The sequence below is a fragment of the Agelaius phoeniceus genome, chromosome 8, assembly GCF_051311805.1.
Source record: "Agelaius phoeniceus isolate bAgePho1 chromosome 8, bAgePho1.hap1, whole genome shotgun sequence".
Classification (NCBI taxonomy): Eukaryota; Metazoa; Chordata; class Aves; order Passeriformes; family Icteridae; genus Agelaius; species Agelaius phoeniceus.
Genome location: NC_135272.1, coordinates 15,669,182 through 15,687,913, shown reverse-complemented (window position 1 = coordinate 15,687,913; position 18,732 = coordinate 15,669,182). Strand labels below are relative to the sequence as shown.

Sequence of the window (18,732 nt, the reverse complement as noted above, 5' to 3'; positions counted from 1 at the left end):
TGCATAATCACAGTAAAACAACTCCGAATTTACTAAAATAATTTTACCAGATCTGGTGTACCTCTTTTATGCTTATTCTTGGAATAATAAGGTATTCTTAATTTGAAATGTTGTGGGCACACAGATGCAATAAAGAGAGAATCTCTAAACATGTTTGTAGAAATGGAATAGCTGCATATACACTACAGAAGTCTTGTAACATGTTAACTTCTTTTTCAAGTAATCATGAACCCAGTAAATATATATATTTATAAGCAGAGTTATTTGACCTTCTATATGACATTTCTAGTATTCCCCTTTGCCCAGAATGGAACTTTTACTACTGAGAACAACAAATGTCAAGATTTTAGTGGCACTGTGCACTAGAATCTCCTAGTAGGAAGACAACAAAACATTGTTTGGATACCTGCTGAGCACTGTGGTGAAGAACATTCTTTATACATTTTTTTATCTGCTTGCCTTGTAATTCTGTGACATGCACAGAATCCAGAGCCTGTTCCAGTTATTTCAGACTACATGCACGTAAAAGAAGAGCAGTCTTCCTAACAGCTGTCAGGGATTTTTCCTTCAGCACAAAACCATACACAGAAAAGGGAAATGATTTCTGCTGTACTTAGGAACTTCAGCATTTCATTGTTTAACACAGTCACATTGATCATTTACAGATTCCCAACTGTGATGCAAAGTAACTGTCACAGAATTCAAAAGTGCTTAAGATTTCTTTTGCAATCAGAATTAATAAATGTAACCAGCATAATAAAAGAGACTCTTTTCTAGTCTGGTCATTGTATACTAGGAGCAAAAAGAAAAAAGTTTTTGCACAAATAGTTGTAGCATTACTTTGAATCCAGAAGGATTAAAATAATGTGTGTTTCAGTAAGAATGTACACTATATGTTACTGTAAGAATACTCTTCTGTATTTAAACAGAAAGACTGAAAAAGTGAAAATGTCTAGTTATTAATTATCTACTGTAGTCAGCACTGTTCAGAGCATTTATTCTTAGACTCCAAAATAGGGACATTTGTCATTGTACTGCAGAGATAAACTGCTTGGGATTTGACCAACTTACGGTTCAGAGGGGTTTTTTTTTTTTTTTGCTTTTCCAGATGTATTCTGTTGTTGAACAAGAGGTAAATTAACTGCTAGTTGTTAAAGAAGGTGAAATTACCATTATTTATGCATATGAAAGATGAAGTCAGATGAGCAGTTGAGTTAGGCTAAGTAAAAATATCAGGTGAAAGCAAATTATTTAAACTGCAAATAAAAATTTTATATACATGTATTTATAAACCAAACCAAATACTAAATTAGATCTACATAATGAAAATAATTTGTTAAATAGACTTCCCAATGTTAATAGTGAAGTGCTTTCCTTTACATTACTTCCTGTTTAATTATCCTTTTATCATCATGGTTGCTATTAACACCTGCATTAAACCTTATGTAGAACTCAAATTTTAAATACCTGTTCAGGAGGTGCAAATAATCCTGTTGTCTTCTCAGCTGTTTGTGGAATTCAAAACTTTAGTCTGTGAGACACCAAAATTCTACCTCGAATCTTATTTATAATCTCATTATTAATCGTAATTAATAATCTTAACATTTATATTTAACTGTTATCTGTTTATCTAAACTAGTAATACTACTCTATTAGGGTTTGTTTGATGATAGAAAATACTGGAAGAAAATAACCTTTCTGACTTGGAGTTAATGTGATCTTTACAGTACAGCCCCATGGGAAGCTTTCAGACAACTCACTGGAACCAAGCAGACATTAAACAGGTGACCATTTTATTTTAGGGGGAAAAGTGAAATAAGGGGAAATGCTCTGAAATTACACAGCTAATTCTGCTGATCTATACCTACTACACTATTTATAGTATTGTAACAAAAATGGTTCACGTATTTTCATCTTGAAACAAAATGTTTTCATGATGAGAGTGAAGAAACATGGTAAATGGGAGAAAAATATAAATTGTGTTAAGATATTGAGAATGTACAAATGAGCATTAAAGGAGCATGTCCAGGGACCTTGAGATCTTCACTCCAAGTGGCAAAACACGGGACACACTTGGCAGATTCATGACCTATCTGCACGTATCTGTGTGTATATGCACCAGTTACCTCCAGTGAAAATCATGCAGGCAGAACCTTGTTTCCATGTGAAACTTAATCATGAAGTTCCCAGGAGCTCCAGGGCTACAAGTGCTGGGGTTGCTGCAGTTTGGAAATTTGCACTGAACTGTTTGCATTAAGGGCAGCAGCTGCATAGAGTAAAGGGTGATCTGCTTTGTAATTTATTTTCTTGCACTAGAGAAAAGAAGCTATGTACTTGTAATAGTCTACAAGACACAGGAACCAAAAATACTCAGAGTATAAAGATCAGTGATAAGCAAATGCAGAAAAATTTCTCTTACCGAGCAAATGACCAAAGACAAGTGACTCTTTCCTACATAAGTTGGTATTAATGATACTCAGACAGGAACCAAAGAGTCTGCCACAAAGCATGTGAAGAAACTGTCTTTATGAATGTCATGAGAGTGCTGCTGGTTTTACCTGTCATTGTCAAGCTGCCATGGATGTACTTATTATGGTGTGATTTTAAAGTAATTGAGCCACCTCTCTCCTGATAATAAAGTACATACTCTCATATGTCTATTACGTAGCAGAAAATGCTCTTTAATACATCAAAATAATCTGTGCACTTAAAATATTACCAAGATTTGATCTCAAACACTTCTTTCAGATTAGCCTATGGGACCTTTTCAGTAGACGTTTGTAGTTTCTATTTACAGGAAATACCATTCTGATTAATAAGAATTTTGCATTAAGTGTTAAATTATTCTCTTTATGTTTCAGGGAGAGTCAGCAATCACCAGAACAATGGCAGAAAATGTATGGCAGATGCTCTGGTAATGAAGTGTATCACATCAACCTGGAAGAAAGTACAGTTTTTGCAGAGTATGAGGGGAAGAGCTTCACATATGCTTCTTTCCATGCACATAAAAAGTATGTTTATTTTTCTTATCAACCATCAAAAGTTCAAAGAAATAATTGCTTGTTTTGCCTGCAACGTAGCTCTGCACTAAAGGCACAGTACTGCACATTGATCTGTTCCTGGGTTTAAGTATCTGGCCACTAATATGGATTTATTTCTGTGAGTTAGAGCTGGTCAGGTAAAAGCTCATGTTCATCCTGAACAGCCCACCTCAGTCTAAGAGAACAGTGTTCTACAGATATAAAGGATAAGCTGGACAACCAGAAAAAAAGGGCACTTTTTGCAGGTTTTTCAAGAAGAACAGTCCTTTTCCAAGTCCAAAACAATCTAGAAATGAATGGGTGGGAGGGTGTGGGGTTTTTAAAATTTATTTAGGACTCAGCTGGAAATCTGGCTTCCTTTGTGGCTTGTTCATATTAAGGAAAATGTTCAGTTTAAAGGTGTCACATGGTACATTCTGGTAATTGTTCAAACGTAAAACTCTTTTTTCTGTTAGATGATAACATACCTGCTTTAAGGTCCAGATGATGCATCACTTTTCCAGTGCTGCTCTGTGAGATAAACATGCAAAATAAAAACAAATCATGTATGTTTATATATTTTATAAAATAAGCATTTATCAAATCCTAAATGCTGGGTTCATTCTCATACTTAATCAAGGAGAGAAAGAGGGTTTTTTTTCTGTAATTCCTTCTTTTCTATAACTAATAAAATACATTTTTAAAAGTGAATTGGAAAAATGAATTATGAAAATGGTCTCCATTTCATACTTATAAATAATGGAACAATTTAACATGATTAATAATTTTTCATATCGTGTATCCATTTTTCTACCAATATTTTCCCAAAAAGGACTATTCATCTGACAGAAAAAATCAACTAGAATAACATTAGGAGAATATTATGGGCATTACAAAAAACACTCAACTGCCTAGGAATTCATGAGCTCATAAAATCTGCTTGATTTGATGTGGCCTATTTAGCAGAACACATTTTTCAAACATCCTTGTCATCCAGAAAGCTGCAAATGTTCAAAATGTGCAAAGAATAAAAATATACCTGAGGTTCATTTTTGACAATGGAAATTCTGGTGTTTGCAGGACTATGCAAAATGAACCATGCCTTTCCTTTTCTAATTAAGGTTTGGAGTCTGTCTGATTGGTGTTAGAAAGGAAGATAACAAAAACATTTTGCTGAATCCAGGTCCTCGATATATCATGAGTTCTACTGATATATGCTTTTATATAAATATCACCAAAGAAGAGAATTCTGCTTTTAAGAAGCAAGAAAAGCATAGAAAAAACCATGAATCAAAATTATCTTATCATGGAGCATCTAGGTTACCAGTACACAGTATAATAGCCAGCATGGGTAAGTAAAAAAAAAAAAAAAAATTTCAAGATCACAACATATTCTTATTTAATGAGTAGCCCATTTTAAAGCATCTTCCTAAACTTTTAAGAAACTGTAATTATGAATAGAGAGAATGAATATAAAAACTTCAAACATTTGCTATCACATTTAAAAAAAACCACAGACAAACAACAAAACCCAAACCAAACCAAAGAAAAACTCAGACAAAAACAAACAAGCAGACAAACCAAAACCCCCAAACAAACAAATGGAATTTGATTTCTCTTTTACTTGACAAGGTGGAAATAAACTAATTAAGACTGTAGTATAAAAAAGTAATAATGAAGTGTATGCAAAGCAAAACCAGTGGGTAAATCATATGAGTACTTCTTTGTCATTCATACCTGATTGTTTGTAAGAAGTTTTCATGAGCTTCTTTAATTTAATAAACACCTTAAGTAAAATCTGCGGGTTGTTGATGCATATTAATATGGACTGATTATATAAGGTATGATTTTAAAGAGGCACTTAACAAGAAGACACAGACTAATGGTCAGGAAAAGCGTTGCTTTCCTTGAGTACAGCTGAAGTATTTGTTTTATTTTAATGGAATAAACACACCCAGCACAGTGTAGCTGCCAGTCCTTTGCCATGCAGTCCCCAGTAAATGCGGGAATGCCGATCCCGGTTCTGAGCAGCACTGAGGAGATGATGTTTTCCCTGTTTCCCTGCCCTAGGGACCGTGGCCATCGATTTGCAGGACACGGGGTGCCGCGGGGCCAGCGGTGCCACGCTGGCACTGCCTGCCCAGGGGGGCAGGGAGGGCAGGAGGCCCAGCATCGCCCCCGTGCTGGAGGTGGCTGACACCTCCTCCCTGCCCACCTGCGACCTGCTCAGCGACCAGTCCGAGGATGAAACCACCCCCTCCGATGAGGAGGTCTCTGCAGGCTTTGAGTACGTATGTTAAATAAAGCGAAAAGTTAATGCTAGATGTAAAAAGCATCGATAATCTTTTTTGGAATGCAGATCCATCTGAGCACTTCTAGGACGGAAGTCCCATGAAGTCCAATTATGGAATTATTCCCATCAAGGAAATGCTAGCAGAATGCTATAAGCCTACTTGGAAATACAAAACCACCCAACAGATAAACTCTTCTGTTTGCTGGAGATTTTCTCTTTACGGTTCTAAAAGCTGAGGTTATGTATTGCAATGGATTCATAGCATATTCTAGGGCCTTTTATTTTATTTCTATAATTATTACATTAGCACTCAACAAATTTGTAAACAGATAAGTATTCCTGTCATGAAAATGTAGTGATAATCAGATCATCCAACAGGCTTTGGAACTCTGGAGCTCGGTATGCGACTTCAAAATGCAGGAATGACAAAAAAGCAATACGGGACAAAATTATCACATCTAATTCAAAATGCTTGTTAGTGTGTTACTGAAAGTAATGATGCATTACTCAGATAAACCCAGAAGATTCAATCTTGCTGTGCAGATGAGCAATTATGTTTATTGGGTTGCTGACAGGGGTGTTAAAACTGAAATACACAATTAAGCCAGTGCCTCAACCAGCAGAGTTTCCCATCTCCACCAATGGCAAGCATGAGAAGCCCCAGGGAAGATTATCAAGCTCCAGAGACAAAAATAATAGGAAAAGTCATGTTAAATGTGCAGACTGAAACAGCAGGATTTAAAATGTCTCCTGTAAAAAAGCACTAAGGCCAATTAGAAATTTCACCTCGTCGGGAAGAGGGTTTGCCATTTAGAATTTATTTCAGCCATTTTGAAAGTACATTATTAAAGCTAAAAGGTAATGACTTCACTCATTCTTGGTAAATGTTTGAAAAAAAAAATTGGAGAAGGAAGAGCAGAAGTACAGTTACTTCTGTTTTCTTTCCTCCCTTTTTTAATTTTTCCAGTTCAAAACACTATGACAGCACACTATGAAACAACAGACTTTTCAAAAACCCAAGCAAAATTCCTTCAGTCCCCAAAAGCATGGCAGCTTTCACTAAGTTCTGGTGAACTGGCTGCAAAATACATTCTTTTGACCTCTGTTAAACATAGTTCATTTTATGTGCTTGGTCTGAAACTTGGTCGTATGTATAAACATCCCATAAAACACTTGGGTAGGAAGCTGTGTTTTGCTAATTTGCTATACTGAAAAATGGTTTTTTTTCTATTTTAGGTATGCCAAAGGCTATCCTCCTTACTCTCCTTATATTGGAAGTTCTCCTACCTTTTGTCATCTTCTGCATGAAAAAGTACCCTTCTGTTGTCTAAGACTAGATAAGGTAAAGGGGGCTTCTGCTACTGGATAATCCTGCACTCTCATTCATCTCTTGCATCTGAGCAGAGCCAAATTCTGATTTCTCCTTAGAGATGAAGTTTGTGCAGTATTTTCTATAATACTATATTCTCTCCTCCCTTTCATGACCAAGCGTTTATGTCTAACCAGGTCTCTGTTGGGTCATCTAATACAATGTTCACATCCACTGAACTTGTTTTTTACTCCGATTTTAGGGATGCCAGCATAACTACTATGAAGATGCCAAAGCCTATGGATTCAAAAACAAACTGATTATAGTTGCAGCAGAAACTGCTGGAAATGGCTTATACAACTTCATTGTCCCACTGAGAGCTTATTACCGACCAAAGAAAGAACTAAACCCCATTGTATTACTGCTGGATAACCCGTAAGGAAAATGGTTTTTTTTCCCTTTCTGATAAGTTTTAAAATCATTTTACCATTATTCAATAGATGACCCCTTTTCACATGGCCGGCTGAAAATCAAAAACATTATGGCACACTTATCTTTGAGAAAAGTTAGTGACAAAAATCATACTGCATGTTCACTGTCATATACAAAACTGAACTTTTATTGACTGTTAATGGCCATAGTAAACTTAAATATTCTTATTCTTCATGGCCAATGTTTCAGCTAAGTTTTTTTTTTAAATCACCCCCAAAAATGTGAATGTTACTGCTAAAATTAAATAGCTAATAAACACTGTAAAAAGCAAGCTGTATAACAGTTTCACAGCTACATGACAGCACTAACCTACTTAACACAATGCACTTAGTGGCCTGGACCAGTTAGGTATATTTTTAATAACTCTACACTCAAAGATAAACAGTTCTTTAAGCCAAAAGGACACCCACAGACACATTTTATCTAAAACTATTTAAAGCCATGGAGGAAAATTTAAACCTGCAGTATTATTGTTACTTTTATATTTCTTGGCGACTGCTGAAATTTTTCTCATTGCCTGATTTTAATATTTCAGAGAAATTTGCCTATGTCAAGACTGGTTCATTTATAATCTGATAATTAATTAGCTTTTTGGGGTTTTTTTTTGCAACACTTTGGTACAGCTCAGCTACTTAAAATCACAGTTTGAAAGACACAGAAATGGAGGTTACCTGTACACAGAATAGTAGAACAAGCTAAGAAAGCAAAAATGTCTTGTAGGTTGTGATTCCAGGGCTGACACTTCCATTTGTGCAGATCTGTTGCAGTTTAAGTGATTTTTTCTACAAAGGCCTGCTTTGTAGAAAACCTATTTCCTGCTGTGAAGTGTCCCACTTTCCCTCAGGCAGCTCCTTAGTCACCTGTGTTGGCAAAACAGAAGGTTTTTATGTAGGTACTATGACATACAGTGAATTACACAAATTAAGAAGCCTAAATGAGGCTAAATCACTTCCACTGACAGTGTGAGAGCAAAGCCATGGGCTCAGGGGGCCCTCTAGTGCCAGCTCCTTTTGCCAGCACAGTGCCCAACTTCACACACTTCAATGCTGTTGTGACACCTTATAGCTAAACACACTTTTGATGGATTAATGTGAAGTAAAAGCTCTGCTTGCTAATTAAACCAGCACCCTTACTGTTGTCTCTCTCTATGCAGAGCTTGCAGTGACTCCTCTGAAAGGGAGTAGGCTTGAAAGCAGTAGGTGTCACAAAGCCCAAATGATGATTTGATTTCCACTTTACATTTTAATTAAGAGTTGTTGATGCTTATTTTAAGTCCTCCTAAGACACCCATTGGAGTATAACTTGGTAGTGTGTCTTTGACATTACTCATTTGTTCTTATATTTGGAATTGTCCTGTGCCATAACATTTCTGATTTTAGAGGTGCATTTACTAATATAAGCATGTTAATTCTGATCATTCTTTATGATCACAGCAAAGTGTTGATTCACAGCTTTCTGAAAACCTATTTCCTGCTTTAACTGACATCATAATGCCAAAGTTTAAGAAAGTTATTTTTTTTAAAAAACCCCAAACTACCAGTTGATGAAAATATTTTGGAAGAGATGCTGCTGTTGTGATACTGTGTTTCATTTTGTAATTCCATCTGCTGCTTAGGCCAGATATGCATTTTCTGGATGCAATCTGTTGGTTTCCAATGGTTTACTACATGGTGGGCTCTATCGACAAGTAGGTGAAATAACTGTTAGCAAACTTACCTTTGTAGTCTCAGTGGTTTGGTGTGTGTATTGTCATTGCATGCTCTGCTGTGTGTGTTGTAGTTGGAGATGAGCTTTCTGCATGCATAGTCTGTGTCTGTCTGCTGTAATTTGGGATTTCACATTTCTGATTTATAAAGGAGCCCATTTGGGAAAAGCATGACAGGGAGCACAAGTTAACATGTTCAAAACCGTAAGATTAACACTTATTTAGGTGAGTTTATATGTTTCTACAAATGAACAGATTATAGCCCTGATTCTAGTGTCAGTCTGTACTGAATTAAAATTTCTTGCAATTCATTGACTCAGGTTCTGTAAAGACAGCTACAGAATGTAAACAGTCTTGAATGTGTCCAAAAGTCTTCATCTTACACTACTTAAATTATCACTTACTCCTACATTTCTGTCTTCACCTCTGCTAATACATGTTTATGGATATAGGTTTAGCAACAGAACCTTAATGTGAAAATCAGGCAGAAACAAGAGAAGAGCAAGGGCTCATGAATATTTTAGTAAACTCCTCAGTGTAGATTGTAAATTTAAAGAAAACTGCTTCACTACATAGTGCATACTGAATTGGAGCTACAAGCCCATAATATTAATTAGAAATCAAAAAGCTTATTTCCTGCTTGTAATAGTGATACATTTAACGATTTACCTTGGTGATACCAGGTCCTTGTGAGGTTTATGAAGACCCCACAGAAGTGTTACTTACTTTACATTTTTTTCCTATGCAGCAAGAAAGTGTCACACGTTATTAATATCTACTACTTTATTAACTCTTAAATACTTAATAATTATAAAAAGAACTCATAATGGCAGAATAATTAAATTGTTGCCTTTTTCCCAACCTGGAAATGAAACATGAGATAGTTTTAGTAAGGAGATGATATAAAAGGAAAAAGACAAAACCCAAATAGCATCAAAATGTGTACTCAAGAGGGAATACTCAAAGTATTTAAAGTAATTAATAACTCAGATGTTAACCTGTTCTACTAATGTAGAAAATTAAACTCTGTTTAAATTTACTGAGTTTACTTCAAAATGGAAATTGCCAAATCCCTCCCTAATGGTGTTTTGTTGTTCTTTCAGAATTAAATGCGTTTTTAAAAAAATGAAGCATGTAGTCTTTGGAATAAGTGATTATTCAGAATTCAGAAGTTCACAGTAATACCAGCATGAACTTCTGCATCTTTTCTGATGCAAAAATCACTTTCATTCCTGGTGCAATAAGCAACTGCAGTTTGTAGAGGGTTTTTTTGACATCTGTTATCATTAATAAGAATACTTCTAAAAATATAGTTCGTACATATTCCTTGTGATTTCCTCACCATGTTTTTAAATCTTATACAACTAATAGATCTGACCATCTGTAGATAAGAAATACTTTATAAAATATGCACATTTTCCTTTCTTAATTAAGGAGTATAAAATACATTCTCAAAGTACCACCTACTATCTATAAGTATATCAAATATTTATCATTTGTTTACCAGCAAAGAAGTATCATAATCTCAGAGAGAAAACCACCAAAGAAATTACTTTCATTTACCATTCTTGTTTTGTTAGAAGTAGATGGCTCACAAAAAACCAGCTTTACCAGAATTCATAGCAGAGATCACTTCATCAAAATGTGTCAATTAGTAGGTACCTCTCCCCCAGCCCTTGGGTAGGATTTGAGATCTGTAACTGAACAGATTGCAAAGTTGTGTAGAACTCTAGTCAATCTTGAGAAATCTTTAGCTCGAGGTACCTGAGAAGTAGAATTATAATACTTCCACATTAGCATTTTTCAAATTCTCCACAAGCCAGCCACAGGTAACTGCTAAAATAAGAATAGCTGTTGAGCTTATGAAACACTGAAATGCAGAAAACCTGGATATTTCAGAATATGCTGGTATTTTCAGGGATCAACTGAAAGTCTGAAAAAGCAGAAATACAAATTACTTAGAAAAAAAGTTTGGACTTCTACTTATGCACTGCAGTTGTTCATAGATCACATAAAATCAGTTTTTCTTTTGTTGTAGTCAACCATCAGTGATATTGCAGTTTCAAAAATAATGGTATCGATTCTTCCAAAATAAATTGTTAAAAAAACCCACCACAGTTGTCAAAAGGCGCTTAGGATCTGTGGAAAATGTTGTAGTTAAAACAGCTGAAACATGCTTCATTTTGGAGAAAAGGTACAAGGCATGATGAGAACTGTAACTCAGCTGTCTGTGAGTGTTTTCTGTGGTTGGGCTTCACATAAACATTGTCCAGCTGTTCACAAAGTTCTGCTGCTCTGCAGCTGCTCCTAAAAGCATCCTGAGAACATTCCAGCTAATTAATTAACATTTTGAAACCAAAATAAAACTGTGGGAACGAACAACCAGGAGCATTTATTTGGGTTTTTCTATTGTCAGATGTAACTGCAGTGGAGCAATTTGTTGCAGTGGATAAGGCCAAAGTGTTCCCAAGTAACTGTTAAAGGCTTATTAAAAAAAATAAATTTGTCATTAACAAAAGAGAGGGACTATAACAACCTACTGAAGTAGATTCTATATTCTATTCTGCCAATTAATTGAGATGCTGTCCTTGATTATATTGGAAGCTGTTACGTAGCTGATCTGCAGATGCCAACCCATGGCTAATCTTTCAGGTGTTCCATATTTAAGTTGCTTGTTTCTTTCTCCCTCTTTCTCTTCACAAAAGCCTAGATGACTTATTAAGGTGTGGGGTCACCTTTGCAGCTAACATGGTGGTGGTGGACAAGGAAAGCACGATGAGTGCTGAGGAAGACTACATGGCAGATGCCAAGACTATTGTGAACGTTCAAACCCTCTTCAGGTAAAGCATTTTTGAAATCTAGCTACACATCCTCACTAATTGTGAAATACTTGATGCCTCTTGTGCCAAGAGCTTATTCTTTTTTTTTTTTTTATTCTACTTAAGTTTTCCCTTGTATGAATTTGTGTCTTACATGGGCAAACTTTTTTTGCTTAGCAATTCTCAGAATCCTGAGGTATTCTCCTGATAGCTCAAATAAAATGCTTTGCATCCCAAAACCAGATAATCATTTTACAAGTTAGCTGTCAGGTTTACAGAAGGAAAATAAAGCTACTCTTGAAGACTTAGGACGAAAGATAGTTGAGAAAAGAAAATTCACAATAATGCTAAAGCCCACATGGAAAACAGATCCTTCTAATGCTGAAAGGTAAGCACTGCATCACTGTGAAGTTAGTAGTAAGTGTTCACATTTTGAATATTTAGTTTTGCACAAAAGTTAGGTTTTTAGGCACATATATACAACATTACATCTGACAGCAACATGGCAAGAGTCATGAGAGTATAATATGATCAGTCTAGTAAACAGGCTGAGGAGTTTGTGATGAAAATGAGATTTGCTGTTCCTTTTAACAACTCTCCTAATTAAAGCCTTTGTGTTCAATATCTTGGTTCAGTGAGTATGAAGAAAATATGTCACTTTGAGTTGAGAAAAATATTATTTTCTGAATAAAAACACCCAAAAAATCTCACATAAAACAAAAAACACAGTACACAGTCAGCTATGAAATGCCTCCCTGATTTGGGGTTTAAGCCTAGCACTTCCTGGTGTTCATTCTAATAAGACCTGGAAGGAAATTGAGTATGATTCAATGTTGCTTTTATTGCAGTTACCTGTTTTCTGTGGCAAACCTTCCACAAAAGACCAGAGAGAGATGCATAGTAAAGTGGTTTGAATCCAGTGGTTTAGAAAATTGAGCTCATTGAAATACAAAGGAGCTTTTTTTGTTAATGCAGCTCTGTGAGAATGCAGTTAATGCTCTTTGCATTTCTGCTTGTGCTCAAAGGAAGCAAAAGCTGCATTGCACAAGAAACGTTAATTCTGCATTTTTCTAACATTTCAGTTTCTGAATTGGTATCTGATACTTGCACAGGTGTGTGATTCATACTCACACCTATGAAATTTGGGTTGAAGCTATAATTGAACTTTATCTGTGCATCACTCAGATCTACTCCTAACCATACAGTGCTAGGGCACTCACCAAAGTTGTTCACATATATCAGTTTTTCAGAAATACAGTTTACCCCCAAATGGAAAAAGGAGCTGTATCAAAAGTAAACTTGTAAAATTGGTTTTTCCCTAGCTGTGTTCTACTTTGTAAAAGAGAAATTACATATGATATGATGCCATTAGATGTTAGTGTACACTCCTTCAGTTGTCTTGCACATTGTTTGCAACTAGATGGCAGCTTTAAGTCGTGTACAAACTCTATGTCTGGGTCAGTATTGCTTTAACACTGCATATTTACAATCAAAGTAATTTAAAATAAATACTTTGGTTTAGGACTTAACAACACTTTTTCATAAAACTTTGTAAACTTTCACAAACAGTGTATTGCATAAACTAGTTTTCTTTTTTTTCCCCTAGAACACATATAATAATTTCACTGCATTTTTATATTATGTGAATGTTGTAGAAATAAGTAAGCTTTGGGAAGAGGCATAAAGTAGTGGCATTCACCTGTTCTACAGAATAAACTACATTCATAGCACTAAGGTAAATAGTTTTGTAAATGACCTTTGAGAACATATTGAAAGCTTTTTCATTACTTATGAATAACTAATAATATCAGAAAGTAATGAAGAAAAGACTGGACATGGTAGAGAGCAAGAGCACTCGACACCAACTGTCGTGTTAAAGAGGGATTTTAACCCCCTGGATTTAATATGCTGCTTTCAATACTATCACATCACTGACAAAGGCTCCACGTTGGTGTCACCAGGTGAGACCATTCAGAGGGTACAGGCTGATCTGAACACCCCTGGTGTGAGTTACTGAGGCCTGAAAAAGCCATGTCAGAGCTGCAGTAACCCAGGCTCTTCAGCCCAGGCTGGCAGTTCTCACACACCAGTGGGGTCATTATTCCCCGATTTACATAAATTAGCAATCCTGCTTTGCAGGAGAGTGTGCTCCCCGCCCTGGAAGGCAGAGGCATTGTTTGTAAGCACAGGGTTATTAGCACCTTTAGGGCTACAAGCTGTGCCAGCCCAATTACATCTGTGACACAGCACTGACTTACCTGACATTGGAGTACAGAAGCGTGACTCAAATGGGCACACTAGGAACGAGTTATCACAGCTTAAACATAAAAGGAGAAATTAATAGTCTTGGACTACACCTTAAGATGCTTTTCACTTTTGAAAATTAAAGAGGAAGCCAAGCACTGAGTCCCTGTGGACAGGTGTAAGCCTTCCTCAGAATAACAGCACATTTCCCCAGGCAGTAGGTCTGTACCACTATAGAGTTTTATTAGTTAACCTCTTCAAGGCTGTGTTTCAAATCCTGCAGGAAGCCTGTTGCCAGCAGTACAGATTACAGGTCAGTGTTTTGGCTGGTGTTTAGCTGTCATCATCAATTTAGAGATAAACCAAATGAGGTGCTATGATGGCATTGCATGATTGTCTGGGTTTGTCATTGTGGTTTGGGAAAGAACTACATGTCTCCCTTGCTTGTCTGATTTCCAAATATGAGTTCAACAGCAAGCCATGCCTCCCATCAGGCTGGTGAGGGCTTTCTCTTCCCCATCCAGTCCTTTCTTACTAGAATGGGGTAGAAGAGACGGATCTTTGCCCAGATGGAGCCTTTCCAGTGCTAAAAGCTGACAGGCAGTGTGCCTTACACCCAGGGCAAGATGAAATCTGTCCCTGACTTCCTAGAGAGCAATTTCCCCTAATTCAGCTAAAAGGCAATCGTAAGTAAAATATTTTACCAATACCAGTTTTTAAACTGATTTCCTAATATAAATTACTTTTCATATCTCAGTGAAAGATAGGAAACCATCTTTAAGAGAAACATAGCAGCCTGCATTTTTTCCTGCTGTGTATATTTTATCATGAGATTAGCTTTTAATTTCCTATTACTTCTAATTCTGAATTCAGTAGTGTTAGTTTTCAAATACAGTGTGGGATTAACACATATTGACAGACAGTCTGGATATATGTTTCCTCACATTTAGTCTCTGCTTGAATTGCCATTTCAGTGATGTTTCTCCCTGCAAAAGTGAGGAAAAAGGACAAGACTTGCAAAAGGGTGCGGCACTGAATTCCATTTGACACTAACTTATCAAATGCTGCTTCCATGGAAAGTGAGACAGAAGCCATATCAATGATGTAATTAGTACTACAGTTACCTATTGCTAAGTGTAGATAAGTAGCTCAAGGGTCAGTAAAAGAGGCTACAAATGTACATCTCACTTTCTGACACAATCTGTAAAGATTTGAATAATAATATGTGTTCTATTCCACCTTGTTTCATATTTACATAGTGTAAACTATGATTTTCTATCTGTTTCTTGGAGCCCTGAGTAGTGGGGAGGGGCTCTTGAGTCTGCTGCTTGAAGATCTGTGTAATTCAGCCAGTTCACAGTAGAGCTCTCTTCACTGCTTTCAGTTACTGGAAGGCTGAATTGGTGTTAAGTTATAAATACTTTGTATATGTAAATATTTCAAAGTGAGAACATAAGTATACATAAACATACATTTTCTCAGCAACTCCCACAAGTGTCACTTTTCATCTATATTGCTCAGACTGTAGTCACAGCATACAAACAGACCTCAAGAAAGAAAAACCAACTGGAAAGGGTACATAAATCAGTCATACTTTACATGCAACCAGGTACCAAGTACAAGCTTTAAACTTTTGCATTATTTGTTGTTTGCTATAGATTTGTGATATTGTACCAACTATTAAATAAAAAATAATGAAATTAAGTTGGTTTTTTCTAGCATTTAAGTATTTTGTGAGCTCAGTGTGTGCTTCTTGGTGAATTCTACAGAGAATGTGTTGTAGTTTCCTCTGCTGTTGGACCAGCAATTCACTGGACCCAGACCCACCACAGGTTCAGGGACTTCATTTAAAACATGGGCACAAGCACAAGCTGAAGCTGTGTAGAGCTTTACATTTGTGAACTGTTATAATTAGAAGTATAACCATGACATTCTTTTAAAATGCAGGTTGTTCTCCAGCCTGAGCATTATCACAGAGCTAACTCACCCAGCCAACATGAGATTCATGCAGTTCAGAGCCAAAGACTGCTATTCTCTTGCTCTGTCCAAATTGGAAAAGGTAAGGAGATCTCCCCCACCCTCAGTTTAAATGTTACAGTTTTATTACTTTTTCTGATTTTGTAACAAAGATTTCAAAACAAGTGGAAACAGTGAAATGATTTATGGTTGTAGAGCTACTGTAAAAGAATCTTTTTTCAAAAATCTGCCCTCATTTAAGAATAAAGTTTGTTTTGATTGAATAATTTTACAATATAATATTAATCAACCAACTCTCTGGTGGAGTCTGCTCATGGAAAATGAAATATTTTTGGATAATTAAATATTTAGAGTTAATGTTGGTGTCCAAGAGGCTGACACAGGCAATTAACATGGAACATCTTTTAACTGACTAAATGCTTAAAACATACAGCTTTTAATAGAATGTATTTTTTAATTCCTCTTCATTTTAAAGGCACTACAATTGTGTCTTCTATACACATTTTGGTGTACCTGTTGGAGATACTGGCATTAATGGGACAGTTGGAGAACAGTAATTGTTCTCTGTCAGAATGAGAGGGACAGTGACACTACTTAAATGTTAACTAAAACCTTCATATTCTATATGCATATTTGGCATTTTCAAATTGTGGAACTGTGGCTGTATGGAGATAAATCTAATCTGCTCATTCAAAACACTGTTACTTAAAACAGGTGGAGCATATGAAGTAATATTGTGCATCTGTTTAACTCTCTAAGTTCAAGCACAATCCTCTTTCTCACAAATCTTCCCTGGTGATCTGACCTACCCACCATATTCTAAGTTTGTGAGAGACAATATCAACTATGACAGTCTCCAAGGGCAGAAATCCTTCACTGCATTCTTTTCTTTCCCCCTATCAGTCTATCAATCAGTATGATTGCTGGGTTTTCTTATGTACCCTCCCAACTGGTGCACGTCAGATATCTTACATGTCTTGGTGAATTTGAATTCATGCCAAAATCATTACCATTATACAGATTTAACATATAATTTCCATTTCCTAGGTGTACCATAAATTTCCTAAATTTTGGGGATTTCAAAGTTCACTGTTTACTGTACAATATTTATGTAGGTAATTTTAATATATACTTCATGGAAAAGAGCCTTTCCATAGAAACTTACCTTCCCAGTCCAGGTTTTTACAGAGGGATTGAATGCTAAAATTCAGCCTGTATGGATGAGAGGATGAGGATGAGAAGTAAATCTTTTACTCGGTTGAATATCACACTTACATGTACATATTTACACAAGATGTAAATATCTGGGTGGCCTTTAGTGACTTGTTATCTTTACCTGTAGCAGCATGAAGGCTTTACCTTGTGTCTAGGTGGTGTTCTGACAGAGACATAGCCTGGAGAGCTGTGAGGAAACCAGACAAAAGTTAAAGAGGAGCTGTTTGAGGAAGGAGGCTCAGCTTTGCTGTGATAATGCCACCCCCCCATTACCCTTTAAGGTTTGCCCTTGTGGCTCCTGCAGTTCCTCCCTCTGTGGTAAATCCATGAAGGATAAGCTCCAACTGGCTGGAATCTGCATTGCCAGTTCTTTGAGGGGAACAAGGGCCAGCAGCTGGCTGGGGCTTCAACACTGTGTTTCAACCAAGCTTAATGTCTCGGTATACAGTGACTGACTATGTATAATTTGAAATTATTTGTTAACATATTCCCTTAATCCGATTCCAGTTGGATTCTGGAATTCTCTGTGGGCTGTCTACTTCAATGCAGTGAAACCAGGATTTTTATCTCAGTTCTTTCTTTCTTTACTTAGGCTCCTTAATTTTTCAAGCAAATATTCTGGAAATACTTAAGAATATTTTAACTTCTTGACTATCTTGTTAATTTATTGTGCAAAAGTTGTGAGGATAGGTTGAAAGCTGAACATTTAATGAACTTCCTATCCAAACTATGCTCTGCTGAAACAGAGGTAGATAATTTATCTTAAAGAAAGAACATTTCCTTCACTGCTCTTGCAGTTGCCTGCTGTTAATATTTCCCAGTCACTTCATCTTAACATTTGCAGGGTGAACTTCACAGGTGGTGCTGTAGTTCATTTGATCTTTCAGAACTCCCTCATGCAAAATGAAAGGCAATTAAAAACTCCAGTAAAAATTACCTAAAGCAGTCAGACATACAGCTGCTTGTTATTTCTGCATTAAGCGCCTCATTTTCAGGAAGACTGAGAATATCAGGCAAGTTGCCTTGAGGTAGCAGTGAAACACACTTGCAAAATTGGCTTTTCAACCTAATGGGCTGCAGAAGACAGATACACAAATCAGATGTCCATCTGCTGTTGCAGCTGCAACTTTTCTCATTTTAGAGATAAATAAATCTGACAGTAAACTCAGCACTGACATAGGAGAACACAGTGGCCTTTATACAACAGAGAAAAGGAAAAACGAAACACCCACACTCTGAACTTGACATCTGTGTTCTCCATTTGTCTTGCATAACAAGAAAACTGAGGTAACCACTCCTCTTTCTTGAAAGAAATGGTTTGTAGTGTTTTGGATAGGATTCAGACTTCAGTTTGCTATGGCTTTGTTCCAAGTAAATATTGCAGGTGTTACTGACAAAAATTCTAAAGCTGTAAGTGATCATTTTGAAATAAGTACAAGTTCCTATATCTTTTAATCAAACCCAATCCTGTGATTTTGTATCTTCCACAGGGATAAGCACACAGATGTTAGGTGAGCAGAAGTCTATCTGGGATGGCCCAGTATATTTGCAGTAATTTACACACAGGCAGGCTGCTTTTTTAACCTTCAGGATGGGGCCTCCTATTTCCTGTCTCCATTTTTTTTTTCTTTAATATAATTCAGGTAGTAAACAGATTT

The 18,732-nt window shown here is 36.3% G+C and overlaps 1 protein-coding gene and 1 long non-coding RNA gene across 10 annotated transcripts in view; one reads left to right on the top strand and one right to left on the bottom strand.

The window, feature by feature from the left end:
• The window catches only part of KCNT2 (potassium sodium-activated channel subfamily T member 2), a 115,370-nt gene that overhangs the window by 79,327 nt on the left and 17,311 nt on the right, over positions 1–18,732 (top strand). For 3 of the 7 annotated variants that reach the window (XM_077182069.1, XM_077182070.1, XM_077182074.1), the window contains 9 exons: positions 1,728–1,784; positions 2,862–3,011; positions 4,142–4,371; positions 5,091–5,307; positions 6,550–6,655; positions 6,885–7,057; positions 8,730–8,801; positions 11,525–11,659; positions 15,830–15,941. In XM_077182069.1, coding sequence (XP_077038184.1) covers positions 1,728–1,784; positions 2,862–3,011; positions 4,142–4,371; positions 5,091–5,307; positions 6,550–6,655; positions 6,885–7,057; positions 8,730–8,801; positions 11,525–11,659; positions 15,830–15,941 — 1,252 coding nt within the window. The remainder of the gene's footprint in view (positions 1–1,727; positions 1,785–2,861; positions 3,012–4,141; positions 4,372–5,090; positions 5,308–6,549; positions 6,656–6,884; positions 7,058–8,729; positions 8,802–11,524; positions 11,660–15,829; positions 15,942–18,732) is intronic. The other 4 variants (XM_054638578.2, XM_077182071.1, XM_077182072.1 and 1 more) reach the window with 3 other exon arrangements.
• The window catches only part of LOC143694634 (uncharacterized), a 57,432-nt gene that overhangs the window by 24,517 nt on the left and 14,183 nt on the right, over positions 1–18,732 (bottom strand). The window contains exons 1-5 of one of the 3 annotated variants that reach the window (XR_013183223.1): positions 18,012–18,134; positions 17,196–17,261; positions 17,025–17,071; positions 7,786–7,974; positions 3,509–3,551 (exon numbers count right to left, since the gene is read on the bottom strand). This is a non-coding gene — a long non-coding RNA (uncharacterized LOC143694634). Of the gene's footprint in view, positions 1–3,508; positions 3,552–7,785; positions 10,313–17,024; positions 17,072–17,195; positions 17,262–18,011; positions 18,135–18,732 lie in introns of those variants that run through there. The other 2 variants (XR_013183222.1, XR_013183224.1) reach the window with 2 other exon arrangements.